Genomic DNA, 17,202 nt, shown 5'->3' with positions numbered 1-17,202 from the left:
TGAATGGGCAAAACTCCCGCAGATGACTGCTGCAGGGCCTGCGGCGCAAAGGGAATATATATCCACATGTAGTGGACATGTCCAAGGGTGGAGAGCTTTTGGATAGCAATACAGGGAGTGCAGAATTATTAGGCAAGTTGTATTTTTGAGGATTAATTTTATTATTGGACAACAACCATGTTCTCAATGAAGCCAAAAAACTCATTAATATCAAAGCTGAATATTTTTGGAAGTAGTTTTTAGTTTGTTTTTAGTTTGAGCTATTTTAGGGGGATATCTGTGTGTGCAGGTGACTATTACTGTGCATAATTATTAGGCAACTTAACAAAAAACAGATATATACCCATTTCAATTATTTATTTTTACCAGTGAAACCAGTATAACAACTCAACATTCACAAATATACATTTCTGACATTCAAAAAAAAAAATTAAAAAAAAAAATCAGTAACCAATATAGCCACCTTTCTTTGCAATGACACTCAAAAGCCTGCCATCCATGGATTCTGTCAGTGTTTTGATCTGTTCACCATCAATATTGCGTGCAGAAGCAACCACAGCCTCCCAGACACTGTTCAGAGAGGTGTACTGTTTTCCCTCCTTGTAAATCTCACATTTGATGATGGACCACAGGTTCTCAATGGGGTTCAGATCAGGTGAACAAGGAGGCCATGTCATTAGATTTTCTTCTTTTATACCCTTTCTTGCCAGCCACGCTGTGGAGTACTTGGACGCGTGTGATGGAGCATTGTCCTGCATGAAAATCATGTTTTTCTTGAAGGATGCAGACTTCTTCCTGTACCACTGCTTGAAGAAGGTGTCTTCCAGAAACTGGCAGTAGGACTGGGAGTTGAGCTTGACTCCATCCTCAACCCGAAAAGGCCCCACAAGCTCATCTTTGATGATACCAGCCCAAACCAGTACTCCACCTCCACCTTGCTGGCGTCTGAGTCGGGCTGGAGCTCTCTGCCCTTTACCAATCCAGCCACGGGCCCATCCATCTGGCCCATCAAGACTCACTCTCATTTCATCAGTCCATAAAACCTTAGAAAAATCAGTCTTGAGATATTTCTTGGCCCAGTCTTGACGTTTCAGCTTGTGTGTCTTGTTCAGTGGTGGTCGTCTTTCAGCCTCTCTTACCTTGGCCATGTCTCTGAGTATTGCACACCTTGTGCTTTTGGGCACTCCAGTGATGTTGCAGCTCTGAAATATGGCCAAACTGGTGGCAAGTGGCATCTTGGCAGCTGCACGCTTGACTTTTCTCAGTTCGTGGGCAGTTATTTTGCGCCCTGGTTTTTCCACACGCTTCTTGCGACCCTGTTGACTATTTTGAATGAAACGCTTGATTGTTCGATGATCACGCTTCAGAAGCTTTGCAATTTTAAGAGTGCTGCACCCTCTGCAAGATATCTCACTATTTTTGACTTTTCTGAGCCTGTCAAGTCCTTCTTTTGACCCATTTTGCCAAAGGAAAGGAAGTTGCCTAATAATTATGCACACCTGATATAGGGTGTTGATGTCATTAGACCACACCCCTTCTCATTACAGAGATGCACATCACCTAATATGCTTAATTGGTAGTAGGCTTTCGAGCCTATACAGCTTGGAGTAAGACAACATGCATAAAGAGGATGATGTGGTCAAAATACTAATTTGCCTAATAATTCTGCACTCCCGGTAGAGAAGCTAATGACTGATGTACTGGATAGACCTGTCGGTAAGGACCCCTGGACCTATCTCTTGGCCTAGATGGACTCGAGGCATGGGAACAGAAATTAGTGAATAAAATCACACTAGCGGCCAGAAAGACTTTGGCCCAAAAATGGCTCTCGACTGACACCTCCACTAGACAAAACTATTGCTAACATAAAAGATACCTTCCTCACGGGTGTGTAATACCACAACCGCCTTTAACAAGGTGTGGCAGCCTTGGGAGGAATTCCTGGGAAACAAAGGCAATCGTAAACAGACAATAGGGAGACCCAATGAGACCACAAGGGCCCCTGTCTGGTGATGAAGCCTCACATCCTCCCACCTCAACCCCCCACTCCCCAGTTCGCTATTTCTATCCCCTCCTGCTATCCACTCCCCCCCCCTCTTCTTTACGTACAACTCTCTCATTACAACGCAGTCCAAGATGGAGCAAACCCACTGATGGGCACACCACGGCTGGTGCCCAGCTTCCCTGAATCACTATGTCAACTGCATCACGGAGTGTAACGCAACATACACAGGCATTGGTCAACTTCATGGATTCGAATATAAAGCACCTACTGTGAACCCTGTCATAGGCCTTAACTATGTACGCTTTGTATGTAATGCTACCATTTTGTACTTTCAAATACAGAATTGAAGGATGGCACTGAGACACTAAACTGATATACAAAGTCAGGCTCCAAAATATGTACTTTATAAACACTGATGTACGTCAAACTAAGTTTTAGCTTCTGCGTAAGCCTCATTGTACCCGCCATGATAAGTGTCTGTCATCCAAACAAAGAATTGAAGAAGAAAAAAAAAAACACCACATTATAGGTGTCTTTTATCTAACCAGTCTGACAATAGACTAGACTACTGTATCCAGAGTATTTTAGAAAAGGAAAAATTTCTTCCACTCAGTCGTCAAAACAAGAACCTATACATACACACACACACATACATACACACACACTTCCCCCGGTAATTATCCAGATGCAGATATAAAATTGTATGAACTATAGCAGGTGTCACAGTAGTTTTAATAACACAGTAAGTGAATTATCTAGACAAAGGTAATCCCATGCCTAAATTGTGCGCCCAATACTATTTTACTAAAAGCTCTTGGGAACACTGAGCACTTTCAAAGAGCCATGATTTGATTTATTTTTAGCATCTCTGTACTTGGTGTCAGAATATATTGCTTTCAGACACAAATGAGATCATTGTAGTAATAAGGCCAGAACTAACCATCATATGTCCTTTTCTACTTCTTCCATAGCCTCTTCTACTGCAACATGATCTCAAGTCAAATTTGAGTTGACATAATTCAAGACTTACTTTGATTTCCAGTTGCTGTATAACCATGTCTCACCCCACCATTCTAACTGTAAGGGTCCATAGATAGCAGGGCAGGTCTACAGATATAACCCTCCCCCTCTTTCCATCTATATTCATAACATTCACTAGTAACTGCTTATTTTTAACATTCCTTTCAGTTATTAACTTGGGTTTTTCATGCTTCTAGGACAGGCAATCTTCAGCACTCTTGATGTTTTGGACTACATCTCCCCTGATGCTTTGGTAACACTGGCTGTAAGACCTTTATGGAAGATGTAGTCCACAAACGTCTGGAGTGCCGAAGGTTGACTACACCTGTTCTAGGACTATCTCCACAGTATATTTGAAGACATTTTTGTAGACATTCCATGGGCGCACGAGAATATAAACATCAAAGAGTGAGGTTTGATAGGTTTTTCCGATGCCATTAAGCACTATGGTTCTAGGAGAAGCATAGTCATACATGTTCACAAATGAGGCTAGTCTGTTCTTATCAGATTAGTATTTCATGTGTGTCATTGGGTATCATCTCTGTGTAGTTTTGTATCCTTAGGGCCTACTAAAGGTCATTTGGTTTCTGAGGTAATTTCCCCTCATTTTGTCACTGAAGGGTACATCAAGAGAGCTTGATAGTGTTTGGATAGAATATCTCTCTCTCTCTCTCTCTCTAACCAACCAGCCAAGCCAAGCATTGTGTTCTTGTATCTACAGTGCAGACCTGCGAGAGACATACATTTTAAGTTGCAGGAAACAAAGGTTTTTTTTGTTTTTAGACATGTCTGCTCAGCCTGCATCTGATAATTCCAGAATCTTTTAGGGGAGAAAAGTCATAAAACAAAGATGTGGTTTTTTTTTTGAGCATAGCAATATCAGCCTTTTCTTTCAGGTCATGCCTAGAGAGGAGGCCAGGTTATAAAATAGGTTGGACCTAGCGCTCCAAATAGGGTAAGCATGGAGGAATTTTTAATAGTTATCTTTAACCCCTTAAGGACCAAACTTCTGGAATAAAAGGGAATCATGACAGGTCATGTGTCCTTAAGGGGTTAATGACCCCTTGTGTTATCAAACTTTTGGTGTGGGTAATGTTTGGTTGATGGTTAATATTGGTCTAATAATCAAAAGATGAAACAAAAATCTGTAACACTAAAAGGTGTTTTCAAACTCCTTCTCTTCACATTTTTAGTGATTAGTTCCATGTAATGCTATTAATCCTCTTACATTGGTCAATAATAATAGATTTTATTTTTGCATTACTGTGCCACAGTCACTTTGGACACTCACAGACACAAGTTAGCTCCCAGTATACAACGCTGGTCGAGTAGGAATATCAGCAAGTAGCTCTGCGAGTGGGAATTCAGGCACTAAACACTGAAAGATGGTTTCACTATACAGAGATAGACAATCACAATGTGTTACGTGCCTGGACACGTGCTGATACTCCTAAATACAATGCCACTTTTATAGATAAAAGGACCAGGTTAAGGACTGATCAGGATATATATATGTGAGGTACTCTTTGCACTAGCAATCTCTTTAGTCCTCACACATGACATGCACTCATTAACAAACACTATATAGACATGACACATACCCAGAAACACACTCCTTTGTATTGATGGAGCAGACATGAAAAGAAGAGGGCCATAAAGTGAGTAAACTGCGAGGCAAGTACATTGCAGAGACGGAGATATAAAATAAGGGGAAAAGTTTAAATAATTGGCAGGCTAGCCGGCACAGCATTGGATACAGAGACATAATCTCTGTATTCAGCATTCAGAGTCTCACAGCAGCACGGCTTCTAGTGCTGTTGCACTGTAATCGTGGCAGAGTCTGAAACTAAATGTGCTTACTTTGAAGTTATGCAACTTGTGTATGCACAAGTCATGACATGAAGGGGTTAATGTGTAATGTGTAAGAGAAAAGGGACTATACAGAAGGTATATGGTGCTATACAGAAGGTGCGTTAAAAACAAAACACCAAATATCTAGAAAATGAATCACTTGCAATTTAATAACACTACAATACCATATTATTCAACGAGGCCTCATTTATTAAGGTCACAAATCCCCCAAAATAAATAGAACAAACAAATCAAAGTGGTTTGGAACTGAAATTAAAATGATATTAATTTCAAAATTTATCTCGAAAACTATATTTGTATTCTGTACCTTGTGGCAGCGCCAGTTCTTTATTTAGCAGACAGATTATCTTGAAGCCGTATAAATATGGAATTGACGTTTGTATGGACTCATCTTGTTTAGCGATCAAGCAAACAAATCAAGCAAGGCTATCTAACCTGAGAGCTCAATCAAACTTTTTTTTTTTTAATATTACTTAACACTTTCATTTACTTGGTCCGGCCCAAAGGCAATTTAAATCTACAGGATCTAAGGTCTGCCCAATTTAAATGTAAGGGAGAAATTAATCATCAGTAGCTTCGGCTGTGATATCAGGACTATAAGTGTAGGGGATTTATCCAGAGGAGCTGAAAAGACAAAATTGCAAACAAGAACAATGACATTTAGATTCCAATTAATAGAAAAAAACAAAAAAACAAAACCAAGGACATTTGCAAATAGCCAACTGCATGAAAAGCTAAAATATATATTTTATGGTAGAGTACCTTTAAATGCTAGAGATATATTTTAAGTGGCAAGCATTTTAAACAACCCTTAGACTCAGTTCAGGGCTTGCCGGAGATATTCTGCTTTGTTCAAATAGGTGTCCTATTTTGAATTTAAATTAGTGTATTATTGTTTTTATTGCCATCTCTTCCTGATAGTAATGTCACAGTGAATTGGCTTTCCTTGACCTGCAGCTTAATTGCAGAGATAAGTCAAGTTACATATTCCTGGGTCACTTCACTAAACTTAAGAAAGGTATTGGAAAAAAATAAATGTTAATCTCTCCTGTGACCTACAAAATGCAGTTTTCTTGTCAGTTCTCCCAATACCTGATTTAGTGGCTAAAACCCGAAACAGTAAGAAAAAAAAAAAAAAAGAGTGCTTACGAACTGGAAGCTAATCGGCATTCTGACATGGCTTTGTACGCCTTTCAGAAAGAAGGGGCATAAGATAAAGTTGAATTTTCTTTATCTTTGCAATAACTTTACAGTAGAACACACACAAAATAAATAAAAATGCACCACCATGTAACCCAGTTTTTGTAAGCAATTTGATTACGGTAGGTTAGCCAAAACATAACATGCTCTACATTAGACCATTTTTATCTTCATACCAGATCTTAGACCATTATTTATACGCGCAGTGCATATTGCACATCTCAGTGAAAACGTAGTTCACAAACATATGTGCTGCTAAAGCACACAGAGCAGGAGGCAAATTGTAAAGCGCTGCTCAAAAATAAACATTTACTTCTATTAAAAGGGAATAGAGTTTTTAGTGCATCATCTTCCTGCTACTTGTAGAGAAACCTGACTTCTACTTGGCTCTAGAACGCAAAGTTAAATGTATAGCCAGTTACTAGTCAGAATGCAATATGAAAAGCAAGACAGCATCTCCGGAGATTTATTCCAATCGAAAAATGGGGAGAAAAAGTTTTGTTTTTCTTCTGTTTTTTGTGGGGCCTCAAACGAAAGCTTGCCAATCTGCTCTGGGACAACATTGGAGTGCTGTAAATCATGTGCCGTTATCTGTGCTGTGTGTGGCTTATATGATTAGATGGCGCGCACACACACACACACACACACAACCGACTGACATTAATTCTTCAACCCGACACATCTTGGTAGGGTTCATAGGCACACTAGAAAGTAAAGCAAATATTAGACCAAAATGGTTAAAGTAAATACAAAATCAGACTTGGAAATTTTTCCACTTTGGTTTCGTTGCCTAAAAAAAAAAAATGTAAAATTAATTTTTCCATGAATAACCATGCAGTGTGTCTAATTTATCTTTTTAGCAGGATAGGTCTATAAAATTGTGGCTTCATATTTTTACAGATGTGTCTTTTTTATTTAAATGGTATGGTTGTTTATACCGAAGGACTACTTTACTATTAAAATTGTTTATGCATTACTATGAGACTGTAATAGCCTGATATTATTTGGCAGACTGCGATTTAGAATTTGACTAGGGAGGTCTGTTTGAACTTCGCCAACAGCGAATGTCCACACGGTGTGTGTAAAAAAAAAAAAAAAAAAAAAAAAGGAGATCTTGCACTCAAAGAGATAATATTTAGACAATACCTTATTGGACCTTCAGGGAAAAGAGGGTTGTAAGATGAATTTCTCTGTTCCTTACAATAGCAATCCATGTAAAACCTGACACTTTCATTAAAAAAAAATAAAAAATTATAAACATATAAAAGCTAGATTTTGTTGACAAGTTTCACTATGCTAAAATGGGAACATATGAAGTTTCTACCACAGGGAGTGTTCCATCGAGCGGTACACATTGATTTTACAGTCAAGGTAATCATTCTGAAATGGAGTGCTACAATATTAAGGCCAGAAGAGACCAAACTGCGATTCTCCAACTGGTATCAGAGAATAAGTGTCCGCCCCAGAACAGAGGCGGACAGAAAGCGGAGCACTTCAGGTAAACACACAAACATTCTGAGAAGTAGGCAATAGCAAGTGAACTTGCCACATCCATCCTGTTCTTACATGCAAGTTGGTTATAATGACCACATCCCATACCATCCCTATAACATTAAGAATTGGGACAGGCTCACCTCCAGTGGGTTTAAAATACCCTTTCACCTAATGATTCTTGGAAAAAAGAAAAAAAAAAGCCATGCATGAGAATAGTAATAAAATAGGCTAAAACAACTCAAATAAACCATTCCCCATCCAGCCACGAAGGCAGAAATTTACTGGGACAGTCATTACCCTCTCAGCTGTATGAACAGTACATTTTTTGCAGTCTCGATTTACAGGGCACAGAACAGAACTGCCTATTGCTGGACTGTAATAGGAAGTCCTGAACCAAAATCATCACAGCAATGACTACCACCTTGAAATTCAATCCATAAATCCCCATCTATCACAGACTTTCCCAAGTAATATACCACCCTCAGCAGAGGTTAATACTGTGTGAGTTGGTAGAAGAAAGGCAAAAACAATCCCAGGTTTACATTGCGGTTTGAAAATCTTCGATTATAAAAAAAGTGACAAAACACAGTCATCTTCAGATGTCAATCTCCTTTTAGGAACCCTGTACGGACAAGCTTCATGTGACACTTAATGGTCTCCATGCATAGCATGGGGGGATCCTGCCCCCATCATATCATAATGTCCCTTGATTCATACCGGCTTCCTAGTGTCTTCCAGCGGTTTATTTCAAAATCAAAGTGGCTTCAGTTCCATCCTTTTTCATTATATAGAGACCATGTTGAAGGTGATACTCTCTTCTTAAAAATGCATAAAAATAGTCTGACACCAGAAGAATCTGCAAACAAAATCACAGAGTGCTTAAACACCATATTTGCAATCAGAAATAGTGTAAAGTAATTCCTTAAAGTTCTTTAGGAATGAAAAGTATTTTTGACATTTTTACTCATCACACCTAACCAAATTAAAATAAATAAATCTAAAAAAAACAACAAAGAGAAACACTGCTTCAAGCTTTCACAGGTACTGTATGTGTTGAATTTACACACTTATTCATTCTCATAAATTGCTCGGGAATCACATTAGTTTTGCACAGAGTTTTAAGGAATACAATGTTGGCTCAAAGAAGAAGACATTGCCATCACAGATTATATAAAGAAACCTTATGGATTACCTTCAAGAGACTCACCTGCCCTACGTTGAACGATAGAGTGATGGCATAGTAGAAGTTGGAATTAGCACTACCTGCATATATCCACAAGTGCCATAGGACCGGGAAAAGCAGCGAGCACACCATCAGCATGCAGGATACGAAGAAGAGGTTTCGAAGGACTGAAAAAAAAAAAAAAGAGAAAAAACAAGTATAAATAAATGATAAATTGTAATTAATATGCATATCAATACACAAATGAGAAAGAAAAACAGAACCCACAGAGAGGATAGAAAATAAAAGAATCGTCTCCACTCCGTGAGATATTAGTGCAGCGCTAATTAAGGATAAAGTCGACTCACCCTTTTGATATTGATTGGGTGGTTCAACTCAGTTGGACATATATAGAGAAAACACAATAGAGAATATATAGTGCAGAGTTGTTTAAACCACAATTTAGAGTTGTCTGTAAATTAGCAAACTTACATGGTAACGAGCCTTTTCAGGAATAGGCTCTAAACTTTTCAGCTGGTATGTTTTAGGGTAACATACACCCCCCTTTTTGGATCTCCTCAGAGGTCGTATTTCCAATATATATTGTGGAGAAAGGGAACATAAAAGAATCTCTAAGTGAGATCTGTAGGTGTAAAACACAATATTGGTAATTACAGAATTAGCAATTTACCGGAACCAGGAAGTAAAACCATGCCGATTGAAAAAGCCTACAGGATAGGTGAAACGCGTTTCGGAGGATCCATACACGTATTTTACTTGTATTCTATTTGCATTTAATTTTAATTCCATTAAAAAGCACTTTTTTGTGCAGTCTCCAGTGTTGCCCAGGTTCTAGAGGGAGCTGTCACCCTATATTTGACGCATACTTTTAAACTCAGAGCCAGTTTGGAAGGCTCTGAGCCAGGTGAGCAAATTCTGTAATTACCAATATTGTGTTTTACACCTACAGATCTCACTTAGAGATTCTTTTATGTTCCCTTTCTCCACAATATATATTGGAAATACGACCTCTGAGGAGATCCAAAAAGGGGGGTGTATGTTACCCTAAAACATACCAGCTGAAAAGTTTAGAGCCTATTCCTGAAAAGGCTCGTTACCATGTGAGTTTGCTAATTTACAGACAACTCTAAATTGTGGTTTAAACAACTCTGCACTATATATTCTCTATTGTGTTTTCTCTATATATGTCCAACTGAGTTGAACCACCCAATCAATATCAAAAGGGTGAGTCGACTTTATCCTTAATTAGCGCTGCACTAATATCTCACGGAGTGGAGATGATTCTTTTATTTTCTATCCTCTCTGTGGGTTCTGTTTTTCTTTCTAAATTGGTGGGTGAATTTTGGAGCACCCACAAAGTGTTCAAGCTGCTACTTTGAAAATAATCACTGAGTAAATAAGCGCCTGTAATTCACACATTTGTTCTTCTTGTATCCCACAATACACAAATGAACCTACAGCCAAATAGGCATGGTGTATTCAGACTGGACTTTAATTATCCCACAAAGTAAAGACTTACATCGAGAGAGGTGAGACCATACAGGTAGGAAGGCCATGTATAAAGCCACATCACCCACTGTGGGATAAGACTTGAAGATGGAGATGATCGCTAGCTGTATAAACAACAGGAAAAAGGGATGTTCCCTGCAAAAAGATAAAAAGACAGCAATTTATTTATTTTGTATTCATTTAAAAAAAAAAAAAAAAAAAAAAAAAGAATGTATAATTTAATTGAGTATTTATTTACATTTGTGTGTAAATAGCTAGCATGCTGGTGAGGGAGGGAAATACCTTCCCCCCTATATTAAAATGTGTTCAGGCAGGATATAAAACTGTGTAGTGTGCATTTTGGTACATTCATTCCACCAAAAGAATGACGACTACTACTGCCTGGATGTGACTTCCGTCAATCTTGTGCAACCTGAGACATCACTAGCAGCAAGCATAATTATTATTATAGTATTTTATTTCACCAAGTCCCTGAGGAAGGCCAATCTAAGGACGAAACACGTAGGACGTTTTCATGCTATATATCCAAATTCGCTGATGGATATGTGAGGAGGGACAACACAGTGGATATTGAAGAAAAATATATAATTCAAGGCTGTTTTTACACCAAAAAATTGTGAGTGACCAATTGTGATTGCACACTATTATTAGTCCCCACACAGTTAAACGCCATGTTTTTTTATTTGATTTGCATTTAGTGGATTATCCCCTGTTCCATTTGTATATACTTGCTGAAGACAAGAGGAAGTCTTTGGGGATTTACCTGGATACTTCACCTAAAACACAGGGAAGTCCTGGTTTGCTTCAAATTGTATAGTTTTTCACTGGGGTTGTGTTCACATATATTGCGGTTTTTGTTTTAAATTCCATATGTGCAGCATTTCATAGTGAAAATCTGCACATACAGACCCCAGGCACAGTGACCACTGCAAATCACTAATGTGGTTGTTGTGCTTGGAGTAACCCTTTAATCCTTAATAATAAACTTCACAAACATCATGCACATATGCTATAAACCAGTGGTCCCCAACCCAGTCCTCATGGACCACCAACAGTCCTGGATTTATATTTCCCTGTTTTATTCCAATGGAGATACTGACAAAATCTGGACTGTGGTGGTCCATGAGGACTGGGTTGGAGAACACTGCTATAAATAATTAAGTCAACCAGAATGTTTCAAAAGCCAACTGGCTAGCAATGGATCCTTTAATCAGGCATGCAGAAAGAGTGAGAAAGGAGTTCAACACTTTCTTTCTTTGCATGTTACCCAGTAAAGTAAAGCTTTTGACAGGCAAATCTTACCTAGAGTGTCAGTCAATTAAAGGAACACTATAGTCACCTAAATTACTTTAGCTAAATAAAGCAGTTTTAGTGTATAGATCATTCCCCTGCAATTTCACTGCTCAATTCACTGTCATTTAGGAGTTAAATCACTTTGTTTCTGTTTATGCAGCCCTAGCCACACCTCCCCTGGTTATGATTGACAGAGCCTGCATGAAAAAAAAACTGGTTTCACTTTCAAACAGATGTAATTTACCTTAAATAATTGTATCTCAATCACATACAGGAGGCTCTTGCAGGGTCTAGCAAGCTATTAACATAGCAGGGGATAAGAAAACCTTAATTAAACAGAACTTGCAATAAAGAAAGCCTAGAAGGGGCTCTGTTTCCAGGAAGTGTTTATGGAAGGCTGTGCAAGTCACATGCAGGGAGGTGTGACTAGGGTTCATAAACAAAGGAATTTAACTCCGAAATGGCAGAGGATTGAGCAGTGAGGCTGCAGGGGCATGTTCTATACACCAAAACTGCTTCATTAAGCTAAAGTTGTTCAGGTCACTATAGTGTCCCTTTAAGAGACAATTTCAAACATGCCAGCAAATTTATCTAAGCATGTTAGGAGTTCCTGTTAACAGAAACTGGTGCTTCAGAAATAGTGGTTAGGATGCATTCATCTGCTCTTGTGATTAACCAGTGACAGAGCCATAATGTGACAGGTTGTACATGCCTGCTGAGTTATTTGTGCAGGTGTGTGTGGATTAATATAGTACACACAACACTGGGGTAACAGCCATTTCAATTCACAATGTGAATGTCGCTACACATTACATACTTAAGCTTGATGGTGAGAGGCACGGTATAGAAAAAAACGTTGATCTGAAAGACGCAGACGAAGAACAGACTGAAGTGTTCAAACATCTCAGCGAAGAAATACCAAAACAGACCAATGTTTGGAGTCAAATCTGGGACTGAAAGTCTGAAAAAGAATCAATAAAAGGGATTAGTATGGGGGGCACATCGTGTATAAACAGTCAATACTCCAGTAAATGCACTTAACCCCTTCAGGACGGAGTCAATAGTGCACGTTCTGATCAAAACAAAACTTAAACAAAAACTGGAATTTGCGCTATATGTCTGTTTACCCGTAGTTCCCCTCTTTCAAATTATATGCACCCACACTTATTATATATCATTTTGTTCAGGAGAAACAGGGCTTTAATCTATCATTAACTATTCATATATGGAACATAATTTATTATGAATAAAATAAAAAAAAATGTGAGAAAATTAGATTTTTTTTTAAAATGTGCATTTCCGTCTGACATTTTAACTGTGAATGTCATAACACTGTTAGGTTTTACTGCAAAAAAATGCACAGATTTGTAATCAGCGATGTCTCACGAGTACAACAGTACCCCCCATTAACAGGTTTTATGTTGTTTTGGAAAGTTACAGGGTCAAATAAAGAACATTCCATTTTCAAATTGAAATTTTCCAGATTAGTAATGTTACCTTTGAGACGGTGTGGTAGCCAGGAATGAGCATTACCCCCATAATGGCATAGCATTTGAAAAAGTAGACAAGCCAAGGTATTGAAAGTGGGGTATGTTTAGTCTTTTTTTAGTAGCCACTTAGTCACAAACACTGGCCAAAGTTAGCGTTCATATTTGTTTTTGTGTGAAAAAAGCAAAAAACGAATATTTGGCCAGTGTTTGTGACTAAGTGGCTACTAAGAAAGACTGGACATACCCCACTTGCAATACCTCGGGTTGTCTACTTTTGCAAATGGTATGCCATCATGGGGGTAATTCTTATTCCTGGGCTACCATACGGTCTCAAAGGCAACATAACCAATCTGGCAAATTTCAATGTGAAAAAAATGAAATGCAAGCCTTATATGTGACTCTCTAGCTTTCCAAAACACCATAAAACCTGTACATGGGGGGTACTGTTATTCTCGGGAGACTTCACTAAACACAAATATTAGTGTTTTAAAACAGTAAAACCTATTACAACAATAATATAGACCATAAAAGTGCCGTTCGCTTGTAAAAAATGCGAAAAACTTCACTTTTACTTAAAATATCATCGTTGTAATACAATTTGCCAGTTTGAAACACTAATATTTGAGTTCAGCGAAGTCTCCCGAGTAAAACAGTACCCCCTATGTACAGGTTTTATGGTGTCTTGGAGAGTTACAGGGTCAAATATAGTGCTTGCGAATTAAATTCTCTGCACTTTCTCCCTGTGTTGTCAGGCATGCCAATCAAATTTTAATTAATCAAATCACATAATTACGTTAAAAGATTATTTAAATATACACGTAGAATTTTAATATATATGCATTTATAGGTATTTAAATTCTACGCGTATACTAATGTAATCTTTTATGTAATTATATGTATTTATCTATATATATTTGCGTTTTTTTGTATTTTATATATAGATAGATATATATAGAATGTCATTCTAAGTGTATTTTGTTACCGATATATATATATTAATAACAAAATACAGTTAGAATGAAATTACATATGCATATATAATTTATATTACATTTTGTTTCAATATTTTATTTATTTATTTTATTATTTTATTTATTTATTATTTTAATTATACGTATTTATATATAATATATATATGTACATTATATATATATAATATATATATACATATATAATATATATATATATATGTAACATCATTCTAAGTGTATTTTAATATTAATATATGTACTTATATTAATATTAAAATACACTTTGTATGACGTTACATATATATAATATGTATATATATATATATATATATATATATATATATATACACACATACATAATATATATATATATATATATATATATATATATATATATATATATATATATATATATATATATATATATATATATATATATATATATATATATATATATATATATATATATATATATATATATATATATATATATATAAATATATTTATTTTATTTTTACACATGTCTAATTAATTTTTTTTACACCTCCTACCAGCAGGGGGACTGTCTGATATTTCAGACAGTCCCCCTGCTGGCAGATCCACAGCCAGCTATAGGAGGCCATGTGATCGCTCTTTGAGAGCGATCACATGGCCCCCGGGGGCCTCATTTGCCGGAAGGGGACTGCCTGGGCTCTCAGGCAGCCCCCCAGAAGAGGATCGCGGCGGAGGCAAGTACACCTCTCTTCTTGGGGGCTTAAGCCGTTACGGCGTACCATGCCGTCGCAACGGCTTTAAAGCCCATTTAATGCGTGACGGCATGGTACGCCATAACGGCGTTAAGGGGTTAAACAGATAAACCAAAAGAAAGGTGTTCTCTCACAAGATGTTGATACATCTGTCTATATAGAAACAAGGAGCACAAACTATATACAAAAATAAATCTTCATAACAAACATGCCAAAAGATATGTCAAACAAATACATACATCGATACAAAAGAAAAAGTGAAAACGCTATATATCTCAGAAAATAGCAATAAAAGTATATCCAGCCATACCTTAAAGACTCCGAATCCAAAATCTGACACCTAGTCTGTTAGATTTTGGATTAGAGGTCTTTAAAGGGACACTGTAGGCACCAAGACCACTTCAGCTAATTGAAGTAGTCTGGGTGCTTTGACCCTTTTGCACTTAGTGCTGCAATGTAAAACAAGTCTGCCCTATGTGGATGTCTAACGAGGTGGGGGGGGAGGAGGACCTATTTACCCAGGTAGTGCCAGGAAAACAGCTTTTTGGTGTATAGAACATGCCCCGGCAGTCTCACTGTTCAATTCTCTGCCATTTAGGAGTTAAATCATGCGCCCTGGTCACATCTCCAAGCATGTGACTTAAACAGCCTTCCTAAACACTTCCTGTAAAGAGCCATCTAATGTTTACACTTCCTTTATTATAAATTCTGTTTAATTTAGAATTTCTTATCTCCTGCTTCGTTAATAGCTTGCTAGATCCTACAGGAGCCTCCTGTGTGTGTGTAAAGTTTAATTTACAAACCATTTTGTTTTCATGCAGGCTGTGCGAGTCACAGCCAGCACGTGTGTGGCTAGGGCTGCATAAACATACAAAAGTGATATAACTCCTGATTGGCAGAGAACTGAGCAGTGATACTTCAGAGGCATGATCTATACACAAAAGCTGGTTCATTAAGCTAAAACTGTTCCTTAGTCAAAAAAGTTTGGGAACTATTGCTCTATAATACGATAAATGTGATGTCATGTAAGCATTTACAATAAAGAGAAAAAAAAAATTAAGGTCCTTTCGCTGGGTAAAGTACAGACAATGAAGATTGTCTGGGACATGCACTGGATGATCACAAACAGGAAATTAGCAACAGAAAATGGTCCTTGGAACCATAAAAAAAACAAAAAACAGGAAATATGAATGAATTCAGCAGGCTGCGATCAAACAATGGGAAGAAGTTATTTTCAAATCACAGTGTAAAAGGGAGAATGATCCCAATAGCTGGCGTCTAATATTGATCATAACAGTGGCCCACCCAAGAGACGGGTTTCCTATGGATCTTTGAAAGACAGAACATTAGACTTACATGAAGCCATATATAGAGTGAATAAAATCCCAGGAGTTTAGCAGGAAGAACGAATGACAAATCAAGATGAACAGAGAGCCTATGTACAGGGAGGCATATTGACAGGAGAAAAGCCAGAATTCAGCACTTTTCATCTTCACTGGGATAAATTCCCTCTGAAAGCAAGAGACAGATTAAAACATGTTAATTTAAAGAAGTTACCGTTTAACATTCTATCCATAATTCTGTTTATAAAACACAACGGTGCATTTACGACTGCTTCCAAACTACAACTCGGAGGCCATTACTGGTACCACTTCTACCTTACGGAGTCTGACCTTCCCTTCTGCAAACCAGCACACACCTTGCTTCCGATTACACCTCTGTACAATATTATATATATATATATATATTTTTTTTAATACATATTCGGGTATGGATGTCTAATGGGTTAATGGGTTGCTATTCTGTACCATGAGGACTCTGGAATGGGCTGTATAGGAAGATTGAGGGTTGTGTCCCTTATATGACCAGAGTATGACGTAATTTTGCATATAAAGAAAAGGGGACAAAGGACCACGTTCTCTTCTTCTCCTGCTCTTCCCCCGGGATGTGTTCCTGATACAAAGACTACTACTTAAAAAAAATTCTCACTCTTTGTAACATCGTTAAGAAATACTGTTAGGTATATTATTGTTTGCTTTTGAAGTAGAATAAACACTTTTTTTTATAAAGGACATCAGATTGCGTTATTTGTACTTTTGGTTAATAGAGACTTTTAACTATATTAGCAAAGTGCTAGAATGAAACGCTGCACCGGTTTTGGTTCTCGAGTATGGATTTGGTAGCCATTGCTATAATAGTGTTCAACATGCAACTTCCAATTACCATGAGACTCTTGTATGTTTCAGTATGAAATATGGATCCTTCCTATAATATTCCCCAGCAAGTGATTTTAGTAATTAGATACCTGAAGCAAGTAGAGGAGAGCCGGCGTGAATAAGGTGATTGGGTACAGAGACTGGTAGGTTGCCAAAGCAAGAAACACAGCACTTAACAGTGGGCTACCTGAGGACAAAAGGGC

The 17,202-nt window shown here is 37.6% G+C and overlaps 1 protein-coding gene across 1 annotated transcript in view; it reads right to left on the bottom strand.

The window, feature by feature from the left end:
* Nucleotides 1-5,036: 5,036 nt before the first annotated feature.
* The window catches only part of PIGU (phosphatidylinositol glycan anchor biosynthesis class U), a 28,362-nt gene continuing 16,196 nt past the window's right edge, over nt 5,037-17,202 (bottom strand). Inside the window, exons 7-12 of the mRNA XM_063455722.1 lie at nt 17,089-17,186; nt 16,140-16,294; nt 12,394-12,537; nt 10,294-10,418; nt 8,799-8,941; nt 5,037-8,447 (exon numbers count right to left, since the gene is read on the bottom strand). Coding sequence (XP_063311792.1) covers nt 8,334-8,447; nt 8,799-8,941; nt 10,294-10,418; nt 12,394-12,537; nt 16,140-16,294; nt 17,089-17,186 — 779 coding nt within the window. The 3' untranslated portion in view covers nt 5,037-8,333. The remainder of the gene's footprint in view (nt 8,448-8,798; nt 8,942-10,293; nt 10,419-12,393; nt 12,538-16,139; nt 16,295-17,088; nt 17,187-17,202) is intronic.

Source organism: Pelobates fuscus, chromosome 5 (genome assembly GCF_036172605.1).
Source record: "Pelobates fuscus isolate aPelFus1 chromosome 5, aPelFus1.pri, whole genome shotgun sequence".
NCBI lineage: Eukaryota > Metazoa > Chordata > Amphibia > Anura > Pelobatidae > Pelobates > Pelobates fuscus.
The sequence above is the reverse complement of the archived record's forward strand: the minus strand, read 5'-3'. Positions and strand labels throughout refer to the sequence as shown.